The 25,184-nt window shown below is 48.1% G+C and overlaps 1 protein-coding gene across 2 annotated transcripts; it reads right to left on the minus strand.

Annotated features, from left to right (window-relative positions):
- Positions 1-927: 927 nt before the first annotated feature.
- PNCK (pregnancy up-regulated nonubiquitous CaM kinase) lies at positions 928-24,799 on the minus strand. 2 transcript variants are annotated; one of them, XM_035097044.3, is made up of 12 exons: positions 24,659-24,799; positions 16,824-17,040; positions 14,888-15,019; positions 13,650-13,724; positions 12,535-12,673; positions 10,481-10,604; positions 8,862-8,937; positions 8,642-8,754; positions 6,079-6,157; positions 4,260-4,347; positions 3,644-3,762; positions 928-2,639 (listed from the first exon to the last, which is right to left on the minus strand). In XM_035097044.3, the coding sequence occupies exons 2-11, from the start codon at positions 16,898-16,900 to the stop codon at positions 3,652-3,654; spliced, it is 1,014 nt and encodes a 337-aa protein (XP_034952935.1). In that variant the 5' UTR covers positions 16,901-17,040; positions 24,659-24,799; the 3' UTR covers positions 928-2,639; positions 3,644-3,651. The 2 variants fall into 2 exon arrangements, with proteins under 2 accessions (XP_034952935.1, XP_034952936.1); XM_035097045.3 differs by having other exon boundaries at positions 24,365-24,729.
- Between the last annotated feature and the right edge of the window lie 385 nt (positions 24,800-25,184).

A 25,184-nucleotide genomic window follows, 5' to 3' on the forward strand; every position in this document is an offset into this window, starting at 1 on the left:
CTAGGCTGGACATGTAATAAAAATAAGACATCCCCTGAAAATAAGCCACTGTGTGTGTTTTTTTGAGGAAAAATAAATACTCAATAGGAGTATAGCATCTAGATCTAAGGAAGTAATAGTACCACTGTATTCTGCTCTGGTCAGACCTCACCTGGAGTACTGTGTCCAGTTCTGGGCACCACAGTTCAAGAAGGATACTGACAAGCTGGAACGTGTCCAGAAGAGGGCAACCAAAATGGTCAAAGGTCTGGAAACGATGCCTTATGAGGAACGGCTTAGGGAGCTGGGTATGTTTAGCCTGGAGAAGAGAAGGTTAAGGGGTGATATGATAGCCATGTTCAAATATATGAAAGGATGTCATATGGAGGAGGGAGAAAGATTGTTTTCTGCTGCTCCAGAGAAGCGGACACGGAGCAATGGATTCAAACTTCAAGAAAGAAGATTTCACCTAAACATTAGGAAGAACTTCCTGACAGTAAGAGCTGTTTGGCAGTGGAATTTGCTACCAAGGAGTGTGGTGGAGTCTCCTTCTTTGGAGGTCTTTAAGCAGATGCTTGACAGGCATATGTCAAGAATGCTTTGATGGTGTTTCCTGCTTGGCAGGGGGTTGGACTGGATGGCCCTTGTGGTCTCTTCCAACTCTATGATTCTATGAAATGTAAGACGGTGTCTTATTTTCGGAGAAACATGGTAGCAGAAAGACGGGGGCTTCTAGCCTAGCAATATAATTCACCAGGAGCACAAACTGGGAAGTGGGAGGGCAACGTTCAGTTCAGCCCCTCAGTTTGAATTTGTGGAAGAGAACTGTTCTCATTATTTGGTAGCAACAAGTCAGGGAAATAATATGTGGAGCAGCGCCACTGATTCTGTGGGAGGGCAACATTCTATAACCTGTGGATGGAGGAGAAGAAATAATGACCATTCCCATTTGGTGTAACAGTTTTCATTTATTGACACGTGTGGGGAGGGGAAGCACGACGGAAACAACCCCCCACCAGTCCCCACAAGAACCACAAGAACAATCTCCAGCTCTGAGCAACACAGCAAAGCAAATGTTCAGTCTGACAGCAATACAAGGGCAGGTGGTGGAGGGTGTGGAACAGAGGAGAGGGGCAACTGACCTTGCTGACCCCCCTGCTTTCCCCACCAATATCTTTTTGGGAAGATTAGGGGATAGCCCGTCCCCCCCCCCGCCATGTGGGGCATCCCTGAGCTGCACTCAGAGAAGCAACTTTATTTCGGAGTGGGTGCTGCAGAACGGGCCTATGGAGCCCAGGTCTTCCCTGGGGAGAGGGGCAAGTAGCGAGGGATCTGTGAACATAAAAGCAGAGCACCTGATGAATGCAGCAGGCCTCGGCTGCTCCTGACTGGTCCCAGCTGGCTCTCTCTTTCCCTAGAATTCTGCCAACACCTTGTCTAACTGGCCCGACTGAAAAAACAAAACACTAATCAGCACGACGTAAAGACAGACGTAGCATTCTCAGGGTGGGCTTTTGCCCCACAGGGCAGCGCCAGCTTAGCAACTCGTGGTGCAACAAGTCAAATGCCCGACCGGCCAGTGGCTTCCTACTGCGAGGCAATGTGTCAAGCCCACATCCTTGCCCCATGGCCTTGTACATGAAGCAGACCTGCCTGCCTCTTCGGTTTTGTTACTTGTGGCAGCACTGCCCATGTGCTGAGGCTTAGATGGGTCCTTCCTTCAACTTAAAAAAAGGAAACACAACCTCAAGGTCTTGCTTTTTTTTAAATGGCTGCAAAACTGCTTCAGAATGTGGAGGTGTGAGTTGGAGATACCCTGGGTACTTGCAAATTGGTGCTCATCACAGCTGACTTCTCCCTGGTTCAAACTGAACCATGCTTTAAAAAAACCCTACAGAATCCCCACCCCCACCCCCAAAATGTGCACCCCGTGACATTAGTTTGGAGACAGTGAGGCTGCTACAAACCACCAGCATCGGTCTTTAAAATGTTACGTCTGTCTTCAACTTCTGGAGCCCAACTCCCAAGGTCCCCCCAATGTCTATCAAATGGCACCTGCCTATCTCAGATCTGGGATTCCTGCTACCTTCCGCTCTGCTGGCGGCTGCCTTTTTACTATTTCCCATTCCACTATTCCCACACAGCTACTGTGGGGTCCTTCTGCTCCACCGGATCTTCTCTGCTCGGCAGCTACCATGTTGTTAACTCTCGAGGGGAGGAGAAAGAGTCTCAAATCCATCTTGGAATCTCCCCAATGGGTTATAGGGAAGGGTGTCTTTTTAACCCCTCCACCAACACAGCATTTCCACACACACCCCAAGCCATCCAGGGCTCTCGCTGTTGGCTCTATAGCCAACATGAAAGAAAGTGGGTGAGTAACACAGCAGGGTTGTGATGGCTTCACCAGCCTTAAGGGGGGAGGTGGGTTTTGGTCCCAGGCAGCAGGGCAACTTCAAACCCTGCTAAAAGCAGGCTGGACAGTGGCTGACTTGACGTGACTCCTGGGCCCCTCAGGGCAGAGATGTCCCCGGAAGGGGGAGCAGGAAATGAAAGGGCACGCCCACCTCTTGGGTGAGGGCGCTGGCGCAGCGTCATGGCTGTGAAGCCGCATGCAGGAGGGTAGCTCATGCAAAGGGCAGCGGCCCAGGCTCTTCAGGCACCTGCGGAAGGCAAGAAATGGGTTAAAGACAGGCCGTTTCTGTGAATAAGTCCCTGCCCTTTCAAGATTCCTAGGACAAAGCAGCCCCATCTTCTGGAGCCCTGGTCCTGGATAAGACCCTCTTGCACCCACTGAGACTTCCCCTCCTTCCCATTGCTATTTGCCCTGCAGCCTATTTCTGTATGCTGTCCATGCCTTAGTCCCAGCTACTAGGTTTCCTTGTGCAGTGTGCTTGCAATAATGGAACATGGCAGCCAGGACTAGGCTGGGTTGCTAGCAGTCCCTAGGAGCAGTCACTCTCAGAGAGTAGCCTGTAGAGTGAACCAAATCTCTCTCTCTCTCTCTCTCTCTCCCTCTCTCTCTCTCTCTCGCTGTGCCCTAGTGGATCCCTCCTGCAGCAGTTCGCATTACTGCCACAGCCATTCCCCCACCTCATTTCCCCCTCCCAGGCTCTAATCCTGCCACATAACCAATGAGCAGGAAGCAGAAAAACCTAATGTACCCATTAAAACATTTTCCACAGAATCCTAGAGTGGGGAGGGACCACGAGGGTCATCTAGTCCAACCCCCTGCAATGCAGGAATCGCAGCTAAAGAATCCCTGACAGACGGCCATCACCTTAAAAACCTCCGAGGAAGGAGACTCCACCCCCTTCTGCATGATGCCCTTCGACTCATCTCCCCCTGACGCTCCGTTGCAAAATGCAGGCCAAGCGGGCAGAGAGTGGCAGGGGCGATCTCGGGAGTATGGCTCTCAGGCTTAGTCCCTCTCCACAACTTCCAATTACATCCCTGCCCCGGTGCTTTTAAAAGAATACTGAGAAGCAGAAATAAAAGGAAAGGCCTCGCTTGCTTAGCTTCCATGCTAAGTGGCCTTTGCTTAATTTCTGCATATCCAGCGACTGTTAAGGAGTCCAGGGCAGTGAGCAGAAATAAGTGAGAGATCTGCCCTCCCTCCCCCAGCAGCCCCTGGCTGGCAAAATGCTCTTCTATCTCACACACACACCTCTCTGGTCACCATTTCCCACGATGTGCTCCAGAAGTGGCCTCTCCAATTTCCTCGCCCTCCGCACCAGGTCCATGCTTGGTGATGTGGCGCAAGAAGGATGTGGCATTGAATGCTCGCTGTAAGAATGGAAGTGTGAATAAGGATGCCAGCTTAACAGAAAACTGCCTGGCCTGAAGCAACAGCTTGGTCTGCAGAAATTAGCAGGGGGAACTCTCCTGCAGTGGTTGGGGGACTTGGTAGTGGGGACCGCTCTGTGAAAAGCCCTCCCGTCAGATGCCAAGGAGATAAATAACTATACAACTTTTAGAAGACATCTGAAGGCAGCCCTGTATAGGGAGGTTTTTAATGTTTGAAGTTTTATCCTGTTATAACAAATTATTACTATTATTATTATTATTATTATTATTATTATTATTATTATTGCAGGCCACGCTCTTAATGAGGCCCACAAGTTCATTCTGGCCATGTCACAAAAAAACCCCATCCTACACCTGATATCAGGTGTGGAGCAGAGCTTTGCAGGGACCCTAGAACAACTTCCTTTAAATTAAGCACTGCAGAAAGAGTGCAAACCCTTCTCCACCTTGGGTTAAAGTTAAACATTCCTCTTTACCTTCCATTGACTGCGAGCAAAGTTTTTCTGGATCTGCTCACACACAGAGCCATGAATATCTTTCTCCAAAGCCGTGTCCCCGGAGATCCTGAAATACATAACAGGCAGGGTAATTATCATTTGTTAGATTATTTTGCTTTGGTGTCATCACCGTTCTGGGACTGGTCTAGTTCAGCTGATGCGCAGCTCGCTTTCTGGCCACTTCATATTTGCATGTGGAAATCTTGGTGCCCTGGTGTCTCACTATGGTTTAACGTACACATATAAACTGTGAAAGAGATGGAGGCTTCCCCTATTGCAGAGCAGAAAAGTAGGATTTATCATGAGGCTTTGGGGTGTAATCTTGCTGCCTATTTCATTCCAGACAGAACAATTTTCAGAGACCACTTAAAGCAGGGGTTCCCAACAAAATTTTCTCGAGGACCCCTCATCGAGCCGCTATTGTGACAAGGACCCCCATTAATTCCTAATCCTAAAATTAAAAAGTGAGAGCCAAATTAAGAGTCTTTTTATATTTTATATTTATACGTTTTTTACAGTTACAACAGAGTACTCCATCAGTATACAGTTAGTTTTAATTTTCAGTTCTTAATGAGATGAGTTAAATCTGTCCTTTGAGTCCATTATTTCTGAAATATTAGGTTCCAAACTTGAAACTTTCACTCTGAAATCCGACCGCATGTCGAGCCGATTCCTATATTTGTTTTTCATGAAACACATGGAAGAAAATGCTTGCTCACACCGATATGTGGTTGCAAATGGAAGGATCTTTTTCATTGCCTTATCTCCAAGTTTCTTGTAGTCCTTGCGGCATACAGCAGAACTACTGCCTCTATCTAATTCTAGTTTTGCGCTAGACTCTGCTCATGCAGGAAGCGGCCAAAACAAAAAATCTGTTATCATACGAAATATATTTAATATATTTTTTATTCTAATAGGATCTTGAGGACCCCTCTGGCATAGCTCGCAGACCCCTGGGGGTCCCCGGACCACCTGTTGGGAACCACTGACTTAAAGTACTGAATTAAAGTACTCAATACTAGGCCTGCAGGTGAGGCCTAAGCTCCAATAGAATACAGAAGGTTGTGGAATCAAAGCAATACACAGAACAGGGGCGCCATCTGGGGCTGGGGCCAAGGCCCCCCCCCCCAAAAAAATTCAAGGCCCCACTGGGCCTCCCCATGGCTGCAACAGGTGCCGGTCAGCCTCCTCCGCCATGTGATGTCACACATGCACCCGACCCCCAAAAGTTGGGCGGAACCCAGCATGTGTGCTACAGAAGTGCAATCTATTGTTTTCCTTCCTGTTACAATCAAATTGATCTAGTGGAGCCTCACCAGTGTTTTGAAGAAAAGAAATGCTTGGCAAGGAACAGTCTGAGTGGAAGAGGAAGTGCTTAACCTTCTTCCCGCTGCTCTTCACTTCAAATTCCCTTACCAGCTGGCCCCTCCCCAGCCCAAAATGCATTTTTAGTCCATTGGCAGAAAAGCCACGAGAACGGAGAATTTAGAGAGGAGGAGAAAGAGCAAGCATGGAAGGATTGGAGTGCCCCCCTCCACACCATATTTCCCTTTCCCAAAGACGTTGCTGATAATATGGGAACACCAAAAATGGAGGCAGCTTGGCTCATGAAACAAAACACTGTATTGTTCTAACGCAGTATTATGTATGTATCTTTTTCGTATTCCCCCAAACTCTTCTTCGCCACACAATGTTTTGGGACAAACAGAAATGTCAGCAGTGGGCAAAATTATTTCCTTCCCCTTTCCACCAAGACCTTTGCAGACCGACCCCCCCCCCCCTGACAGGTGGGACTTACCAGGGATGCTGCAGGGCCTGTTCACAGGTGAATCGCTTCTCCGGGTCCCTTTCTAGAAGGTGTCGGATAAAATCTTTGGCTGTGTGGAAACAAAGGGGCAAGCTTCATGATTTAATCCAAAGGTTGTTGCCTAAAGCCCTTGGCATGGCTGCACTCCCTTTCTTGGTTGCTGAACCACCATTTTGTATTTTGTTTTTGTTTTTTTAAGTTTTTATTAAATATCAATCATTATACAATTAAACATTTTGTTGGTTAATGTGGTAGGCTGAGGAAAAGTGCAGGGAGCAATAGTGATGCTGTTCCCTTTTGTTGTTGGTAATGGACAACAACTGCCAATTATCTGAAAAGCTGCCTGTTAAGATGGAGCCCTAGTTCTCAGTGACATAGTAGCCCTGCGTCTACATGTTTACCACTTCAGACAGTTATTGTAATGCTCTTCCATACAAACCTCCCACTCCATACAGAAATCCACCACTTAAGGAAGAAAGATTCCACCCACGTCTTTCCCCACAACAAGTTATATTACTGCAATTGGGTGGGTTTTTTCCAGCGTTTCATTTGTTTACAATATTTCTATTTTTATTTCTTCTAACCATATAATAAACTTCAATTTAGGCTTCTGGCCAATATTACCTCCGCTTTTGAGAACTTAATCAATTTCTTAAGCATTTTGATTATGAATTGTTTTTGTTTACTATTTGGGGCATGCAGTGAGTCAAATGTACCGTATACTGTTTCCTATCCAATGTCTTTCTAATACAGTAAACAAAATTCTTCCATTTGGGGTCTCCTAAGAAGTCTCTAACAAAATAAACTCGTTGAAGTAAAATTTATCACACGCCCTAAACTGAATGCAGAGGAAAGCTGGCCAAAGTAAGATGGTTTTCACAATCTGCTACGATCTTGCCTGAAGTGGAAAGCTTCCTAAAAGAATTATCCACTGAGACATTTCCTTTATGTAGATCACCATTCTATGGACACCTCCAGCTGTCCTTTTTATTGTGCATTCATGATCATCTGTACTCATAAGGCTACGGGCAGGTAGGGTCACAGTTAATCCCGCTTTCAAAACCACATGCAGCTGCAAATGTTTGGGGTGCTCAGACAACTTCATTCAGTCAGTACATCCCCTGTGACTTTCTGCTGAGAGCAATTATTTCAAGCTCAGCTTAAAAGTATTTTCGTACTGCCCCACTCCCCTCTCATGCTTTTATTTTTCCTTCATAACTATTTCATTCCTGCCTTCATTTTTCCTTTTTTCTTAACAGTTCCGTGTGGTATCTTGCAGCTGTCCACTGGTCGTGCCTAGTTGTCACACCACGGCCGGGGTCTGCCAGCCCCCACTGCCTTGCAATGCACCCAAATTCCACGGCGAGGCTTTGCTTTTCTGCTTGGCATGGAAACCCTTTCACCAAATGCAATACTATCATCCTCCTCATTTTCTTACTGTGAAGCCTCCTGGGGGTTCCAAGTTTAATAGCCCCAAGATTTATGCTGCTGCTTTTTGACTAGCTGCTGTGTTGTCATAATATATAAATAGTCTGGACTGAAACACCCACATAGGCAGGACTCTTGCAGCTTTAAAGTAACAGCTCAGATAAATCTCTGTGGTGACTCAGACGAGAGATCCTACAAGATGGCCCTCTGTTTGTCTTGTATCTAATTTCCCATAAAGACTGTAGTTAAAACATGAGGGATTTATTATTTTGGTAAACCTCGCAACAATATAAGATGAGTTATTAACATCTGGTTTGGGCAATACTGTGGGATGGAACACTGGGGCAGACAAGTCACAACAGTTCCTAGAGTGTCCACTAACAGGAACTCACCTGGAGGGACACCTGACTAAGTTCCTGTTCCCCCAGATATGCAGATGAGATGGATTAGCTGGGACAAAAGCCCCTAGCCAGCAGCCATTCTCTCTCTTAGCCTTTTCTCCTCCGATGGGAACACATCTCCAGAGAATCTACAGTTAGGATGGTTCTCCCTCTTGGCCTGCTGCCAAGAGTGAGACCAAATGGAGCCTTACCTTACTAAGTAGTCTCCACATGTATATATTTGTAACTTTTCTACGTAAGCCTGCCTTTCTGAGATTATGCTGTTAACTCAGGATGAAACTGTAAGTAAACTCTATCTTATTTTATAAACACTGTGTTGTGTATTTCTTTTAAGAGGGACAAAGGGGACTTTGCCAGGAAGTACAATATTGAAGTATAAAGTTTTTAGCAAACCTGAGCGCACACGCTTTGCTGCGCACAAAAGGGGAATGTCACTCTGCTGATATTGGAAGCTTGCTAACACAAGTTTGGATAGGATCTGTCTAATAATATATCCTAATCCACATCCCTAACATTCCCACAAATACCTCCCTGGACTGAGCAAGGTTGGCTGTGTTGTGTTTCTATGTAAATTATGCTAATTATTTCTCTGTTTTCATAAATGAGTGTTTGTTCTTTTTTTTGGAGGATGTTTTTTCTCTCTTCTTTTGGTTGCGTATTAGTAGCGACTCTATAGGTAGCCCTCCCTATGCCCCCCCCCAGGACCTCCTCCCGCTTCTACTCACCTGACTCAGAGATATCATCCCAGTATGGGGAATCAAACTCATACTCAGCTTTCAGAATCTGGTTGAAAAGCTCCGAGTCGTTCTCATCATAGAAAGGGGGATAACCGCAAAGCCTGCAGGGGGCAGCAAAAGGCACTGAATCAAAGGCATGCACGGAGGCCGCTACCCGTGGTTACATGCAAGAGATTGTCCAGGGGAGAAGACAGAGAAAGATACACACAAGATGTAGGAGATGACGCCAAGCGCCCAGGAGTCCACGGCTTTTCCGTACGGTTTCTGCTCCAGTATCTCAGGGGCTGTAGAGGACACAATGGGCAACAGTGAGGGGAGGGCATGGTGCTTTGATGTGTGCCCCGTCTTCAATTCCACCTCTTGTAGCAGGGGGGCACAGCCTGCAGCCCTCCAGAGGTTTCTGGACTACAACTGCCATTGGCCCCAGCCAGCATAGCCAGTGATCAGGGATGATGGGCATTGTAGTCCAACAACATCTGGAGGGCTGCAGGTTGTGCATCCCTGGCTGACAGTGTAGCAGCACACACAGGGCCCGCCCTCCCACAAAATGTTTCTTGAAAGGTGCTGTTGTTCTTGCAGCCCCCGCTTCCTCTAACCTAGTAGAACCCTCCCATTTGTGGCTACGCTCCCTCTTCTGTACAAATAACGTTACCCCTGAGTGCATACGGAATTATTTTCTCTGAGCAAATGCACAGTTAGAATTAAGGGGCGGAGCTTCCTTCCATGACAGACAGCAGGGCTCTCCCTGCCACCCCGCCCAGTTCTGAGCCCAGGCACCTCTCCAGAAATTCAGAGCAGCCTTTCACCCTGTAAGCAATATCCAAGAACATTGCCTGCCTGCTGCCAAGTGACTGTACCTGTTCACAATTCACCCCTGTGTGTTCATGTAGCACTGCAACCCTGCACAATTAAGGGCGAGCGGCCTTAGCTAGGTTGCCTCCAACCCACCCACTCCAGTTGGGAGAATCTGAGGGATTACAAAACAGGGTTGTGCGTATGCCGACATTCTTTAGGGGCACAGAAATGCCTCCAAATTTGCCACCTGGAAACCTCAGCTTTTGTCTGGTAATTAATTAAAAGGCAGCAGCATGCATACTTATAAAAAAAAAACATGCATGGAAGTGTAAACCTAATGACCGGCAAAGATTCAAAAGCCATGGGTGTAAGATTGCCAGGGGCAGTGGCGTAGCACTGTTTGCCAGCGGCTGGGGTGGGTGGGTGCGCACGCGTGGCAGGCAAGTGTGGGGCTGGGGCGCGGAGGGCATCCTCAATGCACCTTAGCCCCCACTGCCTCTGGGCAGGCGCTCATGTGCCAGGCAGGGATGGGGCACGAGGGCGCAACAGAGATATCTGCGGAGGGGGAGCTTTGTTCGTGTCCCCACCTGATTGTGTGCCCGGGGCAACAGCACCCCTGGCACCCCACACTATGCCACTGGCCAGGGGTACAGCCTCCGTGCCCTGTAATTGTTGCTTGCAATATCCTCAGTGAATAGTATATAATTTAATATAGATTGTAGAATTCAGGTTATCATGGCTCCCCCCCCCTTTTTTTTTAGCATAGAGAATTCTTCACCTCAAGATTATGTCTACACACATGGGCAGTATTTTTGGAAGCTCTGCCAATGGAACAGTGTTTTGCTTATTTATACTTTGTTACCTCAATCCCTCCACAAACCTCACAACATCCATACTTCAGGCATCCATCTGTATATTATCTGCCCTAGAAAGCAGGTGGATTTCCTCTTTTGGTGGCAGAGTCACCCTCCATCTTACTGCTCCCACTCGGCTTACAATGCTGAGAATCACCTCCCCCCGTGCCACACTCACCCACATAGCCAGGGGTACCACAAGCTGTGGACATGATCCCATCAGCCTCAATCTTGGACAGCCCAAAGTCTGTAATCATAATCTTGGCATCTTCAAACGGAGTAGCATAGAGGAGGTTTTCAGGCTGTTTGGGGTGTAGCACAGAATGGGGTTACCTGTACATTCGTTCTGTTTCTCCTTTCCCCTAAGCAACCCAACTGATGGACTGACAGACAGACACACCTTCCTTCCAAAGGAGCCCAAGGCGACAAACAAAATAGTAAAACATGGCTGACTAACGTTCATCCCGCTGGCCTGCTTTGGCCTGAGAGCCCTTTTCCCCAAACCATGGCCAGCGGCTTCACACCAGGCATAACATCTGATGCCAGGTGATGACGGGCAACTGGACACATGGCTCCCAGTGCACAACTGGGAGCCTTAAAGTACACTTCCAATTGTACATGGGCTAAAGAGGCTTCTTGTTACCACCAGTCAGCTGGTGAGAGCAAACCAACTGGGATCAGTTTCACTGCAAAGTTCCCCAGCCAACCCGAACCCAGCAAAAAACCATAGCTTGAAGTCAGTGCCCGTCATCAGCTGACAGGCACTTCCATCAAGCTCCCTGGGCTGCCCTGCACTACTGAATCCCCCATGAACTCTGTAGCCAGCCAGTCCTTGAAGGGGCCTCTTTGCCAGCTCCTTTAATGACACCCGCAAACTTGTTTCTCCTGCTCCAGAGGGTAGGACACAAACCAATGTATTCAAGTTACAGTGGTGCCTCGCTAGATGAATTTAATTCGTTCCACGGGTCTTTTCTTATAGCGAAAAATTCATCTAGCGAATCCCATAGGAATGCATTGAATTTTTTTTTTAAAAAAAATGCCCATAGGAACGCATTAATTGAATTTCAATGCATTCCTATGGAAAACCGTGATTCGCTAGACAAATTTTTCGTAAAATGAATTCGTCTAGCGAGGCAACCTCCGCTCGAAAAATCCTTTCGTTAAGCGGAAATTTCGTTAAGCAGGGCATTCGTTAAGCGAGGCACCACTGTACAGGAAAGAAGATTCCAGAAAGAACTTTCTGGTGGCAAAAGCTGTTTGACAGTGGAACAGAAGGTTGTGGAGGACTCTCCTTCCTTGGAGGTTTTTTAGCAGAGGTTGGATGGCCATCTGTGAGGGATGCTTCAGTTGAGATCCCTGCATTGCAGGGGGTTGGACTAGATGACCCTTGGGATCCCTTCCAACTCTACAATTTTATCTACAAATATTAGATGCTTCAAGCAAAACATGAGGCAGTTGTACCAAGTGTTCAGCCAATGGGCTTCATGGGTGAGGAGGGATTTGAATGTCCTCCATCTAAGTCTGGTGTTTGCCACTAAACCTAACTAGCATGCGAACCAAGGACTGACCCCACTCAACTTATTTCTCCATCAGCTGGAGAAATAACAGAGGCCCCTCGCGCCACCTGCTACTCTAACCCACTAAATGCACAACTTGCACAGGCCTATCAAGCCAAGTGCAGGTCCATCCAAGTTCTCCAACAAACCTCCCATTTTTGCAGTTCACCCGCAGCTGCAGAAAATGGTGGGGAGGAATGTGAGGTGGCCGGCTGGTGTACGTGGCTCATGTGCTGCATTCAGCTTGGTGGCTCACAAGTTCTGAAGCTCCCCCCCCCCCCCGGAGTGAAAAGGAATTCCTATGGAAGTGTGAGCAGCAACTGTAGCCTTTCCTCCCTCCCTGCTTTATTCATTTATTAGCAGCATTTGAATTCCACCCAACAGCCATGCTCTCTGGGCTGGTTGCAAACAATAACACTTTAAAAGACAGCAAAAGGACAGAAAGCAAAACAGCAGCAGAGAATAAAACAACACAGAAAATACACAACGTCACTAGCTATACACAACAGGTTTAAAACTAAGCGGATGAAAAAAAATTCAGTTTCAAAGCCTGAGAAGATTAAAATGTCTTCACCTGGCACCCAAGAGACCACATGCTCACCTACCCCACACCTGACATCATTTATAGCACCCCCACTCCTGCCCCAGACCATCCCAGGGCCCTCTGTGCTCTCACCTTGAGATCCCGATGAACAATGCCCAGATCGTGCAGGTAGTTCACTGCCTCTAGCACCTGCCGGATGAGCTGGCTGGCATCCTTTTCGGTGTAGTAGCCCCGCTCAATGATGCGGTCAAAGAGCTCTCCTCCTGTCACACTGCAAACCAGAGACAGGTGGCTTACCTCCAGGCCCCATTTACATTTAAAGCAGGAGGCCCCTGTTCCCCTCACAAAACTGCAATTCCCTGAGTTTCTTGGGAAGAGGGATTGATTGTTAAACCATATTGGGAGTTATAGCTCTGTGAGGGAGATGGGGGGCCTCCTAACAACACTCGGCACCCTTAACAAACTACCGTTCCCAGGATTTTTTGGGGGGGGAGCCATGACTGCTCAAAGTAGCATGATATGGCTTTAAATGTGCAGTGCAGGTGGTGCCCAGATATTAAACTGCCGGTCCAGTTAACTCTTGTACATGAAATGCACGGATTGAGAGGGAGATAAGTGATCTTGTCTTTTATATAAGGCAACAGAATGTCTTGGGCCAGCCCAGATCCAGGGGTTCTATCATCCAACTCCCCCTGTAAAAATTACCTTCTGTAATAGTTTCTTTTGCAGAGTTTGCCTGCTTTTCCCCAATACCAAGAGTCAAGACTGGTATATTCTGATACGCTTAAGCCAGGGGTGCCCAAACTTTTTCCAAAGAGGGCCAGATTTGATGAAGTGAACATGCATGAGGGCTGACCAATGTTGTTGGGCTTTGTTTTAGGATTTTACCCCAAAATTTTAAAGCTTTTTTTTTATTACTACCACGGGGGCCAGATTAAATTGACCGGTGGGCCGGATTAGGCCCCCGAAACGGACTTTGGACATGCCTGGTTTAAGCAATCTCAATGGGCTGAGATCCTCCAACACAGCACTTCCTCTCTCCCGTCGTCAGGTCTCTCGTCAAGCCCTGGCCTTATCCCCTTAGCTCTCATCTGCAGCAGAACTAAATACCTGTAGCCCTTGAACTACCTAACCCAGTGTCACACCTGCCACTCCCAGCCAATTCAGAAAGGGCCAGCCATCTCCAAGGCACTCTGGGGACACCCCCAACAAGACCCAAATGAATAGCACAAGGGACTTCTACTCACAGCTGCATGGTCAGGTACAGGTGAGTGGGGCTCTCATAAATGTCCTCCAGAGCCACAATGTTCTCATGCTGAATCCTGCAATGCCAGAGAGATTAAACAGAAACTAAGAGATGGAGGAGTGGGCAGGAGTCAGAAAACCCTGGATTCTCGCCTGGCTGTGTGTCTAGAACATAATACAGTCAAGTGTCTACATGCAAGGCTTGAGAGTGCTGTGGTGAGTGCTGGATTTGGACTGGGGAGACCCAAATTCAAATTAGGGTAGCTCAGATGCCAAAGAGGAAAGGGCTCCCCCTGAATCTTTAACATGAGTGTAGAAGAGGAAATTTCAACGGATTTAGCTTGCGTGACAAGCTAGACCCTAATTCAATCCCCACTCAGCCACAAAGTGAGCGAGGCGACCTTGGCCTCTCACTACCTCTCAGCCTAACCCACCTGGGATGGAGGGGGGGGGGGAGAACCTGAGCTCCTTGGAGGAAAGTGAAGAAATAAATGCAGTTTATAAACAATACTGCAAGATGTTGAACCTGTGGTTAGTTGCTCAAAAACCAAGAGACCCAGTGCAGAGGAAATGCTGGGGCGGGGGGTGGGTTAAAAGTCTAACTGAAAGCCACATTATCCGACCCAGATCTGTAGGGATCTGTAGGGACTAGACTTTTGTCACTCAGGGAAAGGTTCTCTGTACATGCTTTGAGGCACATGATAAAACCAACAATATCACCATTGTTTGAAGAGAGTTGAACCCCGGTAATGAAAGCCGATTTTGAGGATGCATTTTATATTCTGGAAGGAACATAAATATATCTAGATACTATCTCCACACAGGGACCCAGGTGGCGCTGTGGTTTAACCACAGAGCCTAGGGCTTGCTGATCAGAAGGTCGGCGGTTCGAATCCCTGCGACGGGATGAGCTCCCGTTGCTTGGTCCCAGCTCCTGCCAACCTAGCAGTTCGAAAGCACGTCAAAATGCAAGTAGATAAATAGGAACCGCTACAGCAGGAAGGTAAACGGTGTTTCCATGTGCTGCTCTGGTTTGCCAGAAGCAGCTTTGTCATGCTGGCCACATGACCTGGAAGCTGTACGCCGGCTCCCTCGGCCAATAATGCGAGATGAGCGCGCAACCCCAGAGTCTGTCACGACTGGACCTAATGGTCAGGGGTCCCTTTACCTTTACCTTACTATCTCTACACACACACACACACACACACACACACACACACACACACACACATTTACTTACTTTTTGAGAACAGCGATTTCATTCTCCACTGCTGCTTCCTTGCCCCGCAACGCTTTCTTCGGAATACATTTGAGAGCTACAAGGCGTTGGGATCCATGCTCCTGTGCCAAGACCACCTCTGAAAAGGCCCCTCTGTCAGAAAAGGTTCAGCAGGAGGATCAGAGAGAGGCAGAATAAAGCCACCCCTCCCTCAATGCCACAGAGCTGTTTTCCCGTGTGGCACGCTTTACCCTAAAAAGGTGTCCCTCATAAAAACATAAAATCCAGAGTCTAAATTTACCTAACTGCACCACTGGCTATAATATTTTCACTAAAGAGGCAGGCAGCCATTATGGTCTGGCCGGGGATGGTGGGATAATCAAAACAGCTGCTATAGCCCTTGACAACACAATCCTATTTGCATGTTTACCCAGAAGTGAGTTTCGCTGAGTTGGCTCAGTGAGAATTATTCCCAGCAAAGTGGTTACAGGATTCCAGCCTTAAAAGATGCAAAATAGTGAATCAGCTTTTAAATGTCACAGATTGTCTCTCTCGCTTTCTCACGGGAAGCCCTTAGCGTTCGTTTGTTCCCATAGCTTGCATCATACTGGTGCTGGGAACAACAGCAAAAACAGCTCCCGGTTAAGAATTTCACTACTAAGTTAAATCAGATGTGGGTTCCTTTTAGTAGGGCAAATGACCCAAGTGTTTCCAAAATGCACAAGGGGAATAACTTTTTTGCAAGTGCTCCTGTTTCTTCACCCCATCGGGACCAGATTCACACGTTTCATGATCCGATGGTCCTTAGATAAATGTGTGAGCTGCCTCCAGCAAAAGGGTTTCTCAACTGACATCACATGCAAGTTCACTCACAATCACTGGATGCTACAGAGAAAACAGCTGATGAGTATGCATGTGTGGACCCAGGCCTGCGACTTCCCCTGCTCAGGCAGAATACGGTAACTCTGTGGCTGCTCTCACCCCCCCTCTTCCGATTCCCTGGACTCTTGGTCTATTATTGTCCCATACACGTCAGAGAGCCCCCCCCCCCTCAGTTCAGCCAATAGGATGGCAGCATGCAAATGAAGTGCATCAGGCTGCGCCATTCCTGGGGTGTCTCTGCAGAAAGAGACACCCTGCAGTGGGGAGCAGGTGTCCAACTGCTAGTAGAGCAGCAGAGGAGATGGGGCAGGACCAGGGGGCTAAGAGAAGTGCAGGTTGAGAGTGGCATCGTGTTGGGCTTGGAACTAGGAAGGTAAGGTGTGAGCTGCTAGCATAGCACACAGCCACCCCTGTGCCCAGTGGGGCCATCAGGACAGGATTTGGGGGCAGCCTTACAGGGCTTTGCTCGGCAGAATGACAGGAGGGTGCCCAAACACAGCAGAGCTGCCTTAAAAAATTCCAAAATAAGTGGTATGCCTTACCCATCCTAATAGCTCCACCCTTAAGACCATGAGGTCTGAAATCTAAAATTACCTAAGGGCACCACTACCCATGGGAAAGGCTAATTTTTACTTATGTTGACAACGTTTAAAATGAGTACTGATTTGTCAACTGAAGTCAAGGAGAAGGGCTTTGGGGAATGGCAGAGCAAAACCAAAGTTTATCCCCATGAGAGAAGCCATGTAGGTTCAGATCAGTTGGCCAGGGATTGGGCTGGGAGCAGAGGGAGAAAATAATGATGTTAAGGTGGGTGGGAGGAAGAGAGGACGTTACTTTGCCGTCTGGGGCTGATGGGATTTGTGGTCCAAAAGTTCTGGAGGGCACCAGGTTCAGGAAGTCTGCTGTAGCAGCAGAGAAGGGGCAGCTCAGAACATGGGAAACAAAGGGGAGCTTTAAAATCAAGGAATGGCAAGTGCCAGGAAGCTTCAGTTCCCAATTGGCTGTCGTTGGCAGGACCCACATGGCCCATAGTGCCCCACACAGGTCTTCCATTAGCCATTCTTGGTTCACTCACGTGCCCAGCTTCTCTTTGATGTCGTAGACGCTGGTGATGTCCTCAACCTTTTTCTTCCAGCCTTTCACGAGCGGCATTGCGGACGGCTGCAGACGGGCAGCGCAGAAATAGCTAGGCCCAGAGATGTTGGGAGGAACACACACACAAAACAGATCACTGGAATGGGGTCAGCTCATTCCCACGGCTTCTTGGACCGGAAACTTCAGAGATCATTCCTCTGTCATGAGATATAAAACATTTGTCGAATGTAGGCCCCAATGCAGAGCCAGGTCAAGACACTTTGATGCCTGTGGAAGAAAATCCAAACAGCTCCCCTGCTCCACATACAGATGTATTAATTTGGATATGGTCCACTCAGAAGTTCTCTGTTCAAGCTTTTCTGAAATGAACGAGATGGGAGTTCTCCCAGGCAACATTGGGCACTTGGAATCCATGGAAGAGAACCAGCTGCCTCCCACTCTGCAATCCTTAATGGTGCCCCAAAATCCACTGCTGGCCCTACCATTAGACAAAGCGAAGCAGCCATCTCAAGCAGCTGGTTTTGGGTACCATGGAAGGGCAGCAAATTGCTATTTTTGTTTTAATTAATTTAATTGATTGGCGTATTGGCACTTGTGAGATTTCTCTCCCTCGGGTGCAAAAATAGTCTGCTTTGGGTCCAGGGGCGTAGGAAGGGGGGGCGGTATGCCCCCAGTGTCATCCCAGAGGAGGGTGACAAAATCCCCCCGGGGCAGATTGCCCCGCCTCCGGATGCCCGAGCGGCTAGCTCCGCTGCTGCTTGGGTCCTATATGCCTCTTGGCTTATGGGTGTGTGTTGCCATTTGCTGCTTTGCCTCATTCAGCGAAAGGTTTTGGTCCAACCTGATTAGCAGCAGAGCAGTTTCTGGGTCCCATCATGCCTAGCCCTGACCTGGTGCCCGGCATGGAATCCACGGGGGAATCATAGAACTGTAGAGTTGGAAGGGATCCCAAGGGTCATCTAGTCTAACCCCCTTGAAGGGCCCTCTAGGTTGATACATAAGGAAGAATTTCTGGAAATGTCAGAAGAGGAGTCACAAACACACACACACACACACACACACACACACACACACACACACACCACTCCTCAAGAGTGCAAGCAGTTTCGGATCCAAGCAGAAGACCAACAGCACATTATGCATCTATGGGGTAAGGAAGGGGTCTGCGTAAGTAATCCCTGATATTCCTTCACTGCTGGCAGTTGTGGTTAGTCTGGTTTAGGAGGCCAGAGTATATAAATAGGGTGTTCATGTGTCCTACTTTACAGAAGGTAAAGGTAAAGGGGCCCCTGACCATCAGGTCCAGTCGTGTCCGACTCTGGGGTTGCGGTGCTCATCTCGCTCTATAGGCCAAGGGAGCCGGCGTTTGTCCGCAGACAGCTTCCGGGTCATGTGGCCAGCATGACAAAGCTGCTTCTGGCGAACTAGAGCAGCACACGGAAACGCCGTTTACCTTCCCGCCGGAGCGGTCCCTATTTATCTACTTGCACTTTGATGTGCTTTCGAACTGCTAGGTGGGCAGGAGCTGGGACCGAGCAACGGGAGCTCACCCCATTGCAGGGATTCGAACCCCCGACCTTCTGATCAGCAAGCCCAAGACTCTGTGGTTTAACCCACAGCGCCACCTGGGTCCCTTCACTTTACAGAAGACCATCCCCTATTTGAAAAGCTTTCAGAGAACAGGCCTCTATATTTGAAGGTGTCCTCCACTTGAACACCTTTCTGGTCCAGGTGGTTTAAAGACAAAGGGCCCTTAGAAGAGAGTGTAGGGAGAAGGCCTTGACGTTGTCCATCTGCAGGCCCTGGAAAGCAGATGGAGAAGGCCCACAAGTCTTCCCCACTATGGTGATATTTATTATATTTTCATTTCTAATGTCATAATTATTTCCAAATTTGCACATACATATATAAATTAGTATATGCACATTTTATGTGAAGTTCTTTCTTTCTTTCTTTCTTTCTTTCTTTCTTTCTTTCTTTCTTTCTTTCTTTCTTTCTTGTAATGACCAACACAAAAAGAATGCTGATTGTGTTTGGGATTCATCTCCTGGCTATTTAGGAGGCCATTCAACCACTGTTATGGTCACATAAGCAAAAGGGGGGGGAGAGAGAATAGCCATTTCACCCTGAAGAGTTTATAGTCTCTTCTCCCCCATCACTGTGTAGCAACAGGCCACATAAAGCCAGGGTTGTCAACTTCCTTATTTGCCCTTGCACCTGTGCTACTAGTTCCTGCAGACATCAACAAGTAATATGCTGTGAAAAGCATTGCTTGCTCATTTCTTCAGATCTCATGACTGTTAAAGTGCAGACTGTTAAACTGCTGGGCGCTGTTTCTTCCAGGGGCCAGCTGGAAACCCCCCTAGGCTAAAGACCTGAACAAAGAAAAACCAAGTATTGTGTCAATATAGGACCCCTGCTTCCCCCTCCTCTCATAAATATGAAGGGTTATGCAGAAGTAGAAAATGAGAATTCTACTAGCAGCAGCTATATCTAGTTGCAGTATGAGGCAACAGCAGCAGAAGATAATTGAAAATAAAATAATAGCTATGCAAAAAGATGAAGACAGATTATGTACAGGAAATGGCAGACAAAAATTATGTACAGTAAGTATTTGGAAAGATGGTTTCCTTTTATTAATTTCCAGAAGGAGAGAAGTTGAGTTTGGGTCAAATAATGGTGGGTGCTTAAAAACCCTTGAAATGAACCCCATTGAAATGAACAGGAGCTGTGCCGCAGCCACCTAAAAGGTTCGCCAACTAAAAATAAAGGAATCCAGGTATGTGGTTTGCCTGTAGTTTCAAGAGGTAATTTTTGCTTAAGTGATAAGAGACAGAGAAAATGTTACTACATGAACAAAGTTTCATCTCCACACTTGTAGACCACTGCTCACTTGTAGGACTCTGCATATTATACACGTGTGTGTGTGTGTGTGTGTGTGTGTGTGTGTGTGTTGCAATGCACGCCCCCCTTAACTGTGAAGCAGTAGCTGCTAGAGGGTGCCAACTTTGTTACAGAATCTGGCCACTTTTATGGGGACAGATTGGCAAAAATATACCTCCAGCACCCAGACCCCTGCCTAAGGAACAGAAGAGCTATCAAGAAGATAGAATTTGGTCATGGTGGTCAACAGTAATGTATAAAATATACATCCAGGAGATCTCTTTTCCCCTTGCCTTTACTACCTGTACTTTTTTATTTCTAAAAAGTGTCATCTCTGCTAGGGCTCAGGATGGTTTCTCATTTGTGTCGTCTGCCCCAATGCCTGGGAACAGACGGGATATGGGGCATAGATGTGGTTTAAAACATTGAAAAATCCCAAGAAGAATATGTGGGTTGCCCCTTTCCTCTGCCAAAGAAAATCACTACACATTTTGGATTGTGCAGAAAAGCAGGCACATAGTCAGGGCAACCCAACACACCTGGGGTGTTCGAAGAGGGCAACTGAAAAGACAGGGCCCCCTCATCCTACCCTTAATTTGCAATCCAGCGGGAAGTTTGCCTGTGCAAGTTGCATTGAGACGAAGAGGCCCATAGATCCCAGCTGTCTGTCTCTCACTCCGCCAACCTCAATTCCTCCAAACATCCAACTGCCTATGTTGGCTGCTTGGTGGTAGGACAGGCTTGGGGTGGGAGTGTAACTGTGCCTACACTTCCCTGACTGAACCAACAAACATCCAAACCAGGGTTGCAGATGGCAGAGAGTAGCATCAACTTCCCCAGCAGTCCATATGAACCTGCTCAAACCTTAAGATAAGCCTCAGAGGCCCCACTTCCCAGCCTACAGACAGGGCCTTTTCCGTGGTGGCCCCCTATCTCTGAAACTATCTCTCAGAGGAAGTCTTTGTTAACTTTTATTTTAATTTTTTTAATTAAACATTTTATTTAGACGTACTTACAAACAAACAAACAAACAAACAAAACAATAAGATACACATACTTAACCACAAAATAAACCAAAGAAGAAGAAAAAGTAAGACAAAAGGAACATAAAATACCACACCCGTATGACTTTTAAATATCCTTTAAAAATGATCTGTTTCCATCGTGAGTTTTACAAAAAGTGTTTTGCTGGCCTTTTAAACTGCAGCTGTTTTTAGTTTTGTTTATTGTTTATTTAGTATTGTTTATTTATTGTTTATTTAGTATTGTTTATTATTATTATTATTATTAGTAGTAGTAGTAGTAGTAGTAGTAGTATTAAACTAATATTATTTTAATTATTCTTATAAGCCACTTTGAGAGAGTGTTCCCCTGAGTGGTGGCAGAAAAATTTACTGAAGAAATAAAAAACGTAGGAGTGTGGAGGCTGACATTACAATTGGGGCTTGAAAAAAGCCAGCCCCAGACCTGGCATTGTGTTGACCAAAAAACAGAACCAATTACAGTAGATGGGCCAAGGCAATGAAAGGGTAAGCTTGATTCTCAGGGCCAGCACAGATATTTTCTTTATTAATAGGCAGAGATTGTTCAGGGTTTAAAATAGCAGTTCTGCAAGTGGGGACAAAAACCAGACTGGGGATGTGACACCACAGGGGTGCCCAGATGTGTTTTATTGGGGGGGCAGGAATGGCAGCTGCAGATAGGGCAATTTCAATAAGGAAATCTGATGGGATTTGGGCAGCAGCTGTACCGATTACAGATCTGCTGGTTGGAGTCACTAAGAGGCAAGGAACACTCAACATCCCCAAGTATACCACTGATAGAAGTAAGGGGAAACCACTGATAGAAGTGAGGGGAAGTGTCACACTGAGGGGGGGGGAGGACAAAGCTAGCCTTCCACCCCTAACCATGGGTATCCTAGTTCTCTCACAGAACCTAATGCTGGCCTGGGAGGGGGTGTAGGTGGCCTGCAAACTGTCCGGTAGCACAAAGACCTCAGGCCACTGCTCCCCCTGCCAGAGGTCTTTGTGGTACAGACGTCCCTCGCCCCTCCACAACCCCTCACCTATCACCAGCCAGAATGAACAGGGTGTTCTTAACTATTGTTTCAAAAATCTGCTGCTGCTGCCATCAAATCCGCATGGGTGCCTGCACAGTGAGTGGGAATATGTATCACCTTTCCCCTTTTTAGACTCTCTCTCTCTCTCTCTCTCTCTCTCTCTCTCTCTCTCTGTGTGTGTGTGTGTGTGTGTGTGTGTATTAGTAAAGGTAAAGGGACCCCTGCCTGACCGTTAGGTCCAGTCGTGACCGACTCTGGGGTTGCGACGCTCATCTCGCATTATTGGCCAAGGGAGCTGGCGTACAGCTTCCAGGTCATGTGGCCAGCAAGACAAAGCCACTTCTGGCGAACCAGAGCAGCACACGAAAACGCTGTTTACCTTCCCGCTGTAGCTGGAGCTGGGACCGAGCAACGGGAGCTCACCCCGTCACGGGGATTCGAACCGCCGACCTTCTGATCGGCAAGCCCTAGGCTCTGTGGTTCAACCCACAGCGCCACCCGCGTCCCTTGTGTGTATTAGAGGGGGGGGCAGAATTAGGAAGGATGTGGATTTTGTGCCTCAGGTACCATGTGCCAACACAGCAATTGTGCTGAAATATGTGTACAGAAGAGAATGTTTAAATCAGGGACTGTGTTGCCAACCAGGGTGTTTAAGGAGGCGGGTGTGTGCGCGCATATGTGTGCGTTAGCAAACTGTTCTTATTTAACTGTCACATTTGTATCTTCCTTCAAGGATCTTAGGGCAGCATAGCTGGGATCGTTACCCCCTTTTATCTGCACAACAAGCCTGTGAGGATTAACTTTCAGTAAATGCTGAAAATAAATTGCCCAAGGCCACTCATTGAGATTAACAGCAGGTCTTTCCCCTCCATCCGATATTCTGTCCATAATTATACCACATTCTCCCCTTGTTTACCTGAGTATTGTGGTTGTTATAAAACACTCAATTACATTGTCTGGGACTGAATGTGCATTGGATCTGCATGTGAAGACCAATGGGTCTGATGGGGGGGGGTGACTCTTTTCAACTGCTCTTGTTTTTTTAATGAATGATGGCGGTATATGCTGGGTGACATGTAATGTTTGGCATGCAATGAATGTTGCCCACATACTGGGAAATTTGAGTGGAAAGCATAATGTTTGCATAAATCATGCATTATATTATGATCACAGTGAGCTAGCAACATGTGCATGAAGTCCCAAATGATGTGTGTGGAACTGGGGGCTGCCGTGCTTTTTTTCTTTTTTAAAAAAATGTTTAAGCGGTACTCTCATTTTCCTACTCCTATTGAAATACTGCCCCTCAATGAGGCCAAGCTTGGATTCACAAAATGTTTAGGGGTATGTGTACCCCTGTGTATATGTGAAGATTGCAATGCAAGGGAGATGCAGGTGCATTATCAAACACTGCATGAATATGATTGCATGTGGGTCAAAACATGACATTTTGAAAATCTGCATGTACATTGGAGGTACACTTCAATCTGTAGTGTAAATAACATGTGTTTGCATACAACAGAAATGTGGACGTGTGTGTGTACTGTCTCATTTTGTGACAGTCAGACCTGAGACTGCATAGATGGATATGAAGGGATATAAATAGGCATGAATGGATATGGATGGAGGCATGGGAGGGGAGTGTGTGCAAAGGGTGGAGATCTGGATGTGATGCATAGATATGAATGGAGGGACAAGAGTTGGTACACAATATTGATGAAGATTGAAAATGATGAAGAGGAAAGGCATTTTTACAGAGGCAGCACAAGAGCATGTCATGGGGAGGGGAAAGTGTGGGGGCTGAAAGAATCCAGAAAATGGCTGGACAAACTGATGGATGGATAAAAAGGGTTCAGACGAGGAGTGGAGAGACAGAAAAGAACCTGTTGGTGGACTAATACAAGCTTGGACGACTAGCCAGCTTGGTGCAGCAAGCAGAGAAACAGCATAGCACGAGCCTTTACTCCAGAAGCACAACAGGCAAGTCTCGCATGTGTTCAGCGACAACAAAAACAGCTCAATGAAACCTTACATATTCACTCACACAGACACACACACACACACACACACACACACACACACACACTTCAGCAAATGGTAGATCCTCCTGTTTGGGGACTCAGCAAAGAAGAACGATTTGGGGAGCTTCACCCGATCAAAACAGACCCGACAAATTCGACACCCCTCGACTGCCTGCAGCAAATTTAAGACGCCCATCATTTACCCGTCGAGAGCCAGAGTTCTAGGTTAGATCCGATGCATGGGTGCATAAAACTTTCTTCGCTGGCGCTCTCCTGCCCACCTAGGGGGATCCCTGTCCCTTGCACACCCGCCCGGGGCTTCTTGGGCGCCCACCGCCCCCTCCCCGCAGGACCCCCGGCTGGGCTCTTGACTCGCCGCGGAAACAAGACGCTCCAGCCTCGCGCCTCGCCACGAGAGAGCCGGCCGGCCGGCGCGGAACACGGCCGGGGCGCGAGTGAGGCAACCCGCAGGGCTGTGCGCGCTCCGAGCGCGCGCGCAACCCCCGCCTGCCCCACCGAGCCCTGCCCGCTCCCGCGCGGCTTCCCGGCGCCCTGCCCTACCTCTCCTCGTTTCACACCCGCGCCCGATCCTCCGCTGCCAGAACCACCAGCAGCGCGCGCGCTTCTTCCGCCGCAATCCGCCGTCGTTTGCATTCCTTCGGCGTCCGCATCCTGCGCGCTTCCCAGACCGGCGCTGCGTGCGACTCGCGGGGGCGGCGTGAGTGGGCTGCGCGCGCGCGCGCAAACAGCCCCCACACAGCCCACTCACGCGGGCGAGGGAACTGGCTTCTCCCTGCCCTGCCCTCCGCCAAGCCTGCAGCCCCCCCCCCCCCCGATGGCTGCCCTCCATCCTACCTGCTGGCAGAGAGGCGGGAGCGCCGTACGAAGTCAGCCCATGCCAGAGACCGGCAGCCCCTTCCCGGCCCACCAAGGCAGCCAGCCACGCAGAGCGACCCGCGACCCGCCTCCCGCCTCCACGCCTGGCGCGCTGGCTCACTCCACCCTCCTCGCCCGTCTCCCTTAAAGCAGCGCTCGGGCCCGGCCTTGTAAGGAAATAACTGGCCGGCGCCGTGGTCTCTCTGGAGAGGCTGGAAATCGCCGGAGGGGGACACGAGTGGTCACTCCAGAGCTGCTACTCTCTGAGAAGGAGGGGTCATTAGAGGACATACTATCGGTCCAGGGTGTTAGGCACGATCTCCGAAGCTGAGCCTCCACGTGCGGAGGCAGTGTATCTCTTGATAGAGGGAGCTGAAGTCCTCTGTTCGAAGATCGCGTCTGACATGAAGCGACTAAGTCCCTCTGTGCTGCAGCGCTACAGCGCTACCCTCTCACCCCCAACTGCAATTCAGAGATATCATATAACAATTCTAATTTGACCATG

The sequence above is a fragment of the Zootoca vivipara genome, chromosome 15, assembly GCF_965207765.1.
Source record: "Zootoca vivipara chromosome 15, rZooViv2.hap1.1, whole genome shotgun sequence".
In the NCBI taxonomy this organism is placed as follows: Eukaryota; Metazoa; Chordata; class Lepidosauria; order Squamata; family Lacertidae; genus Zootoca; species Zootoca vivipara.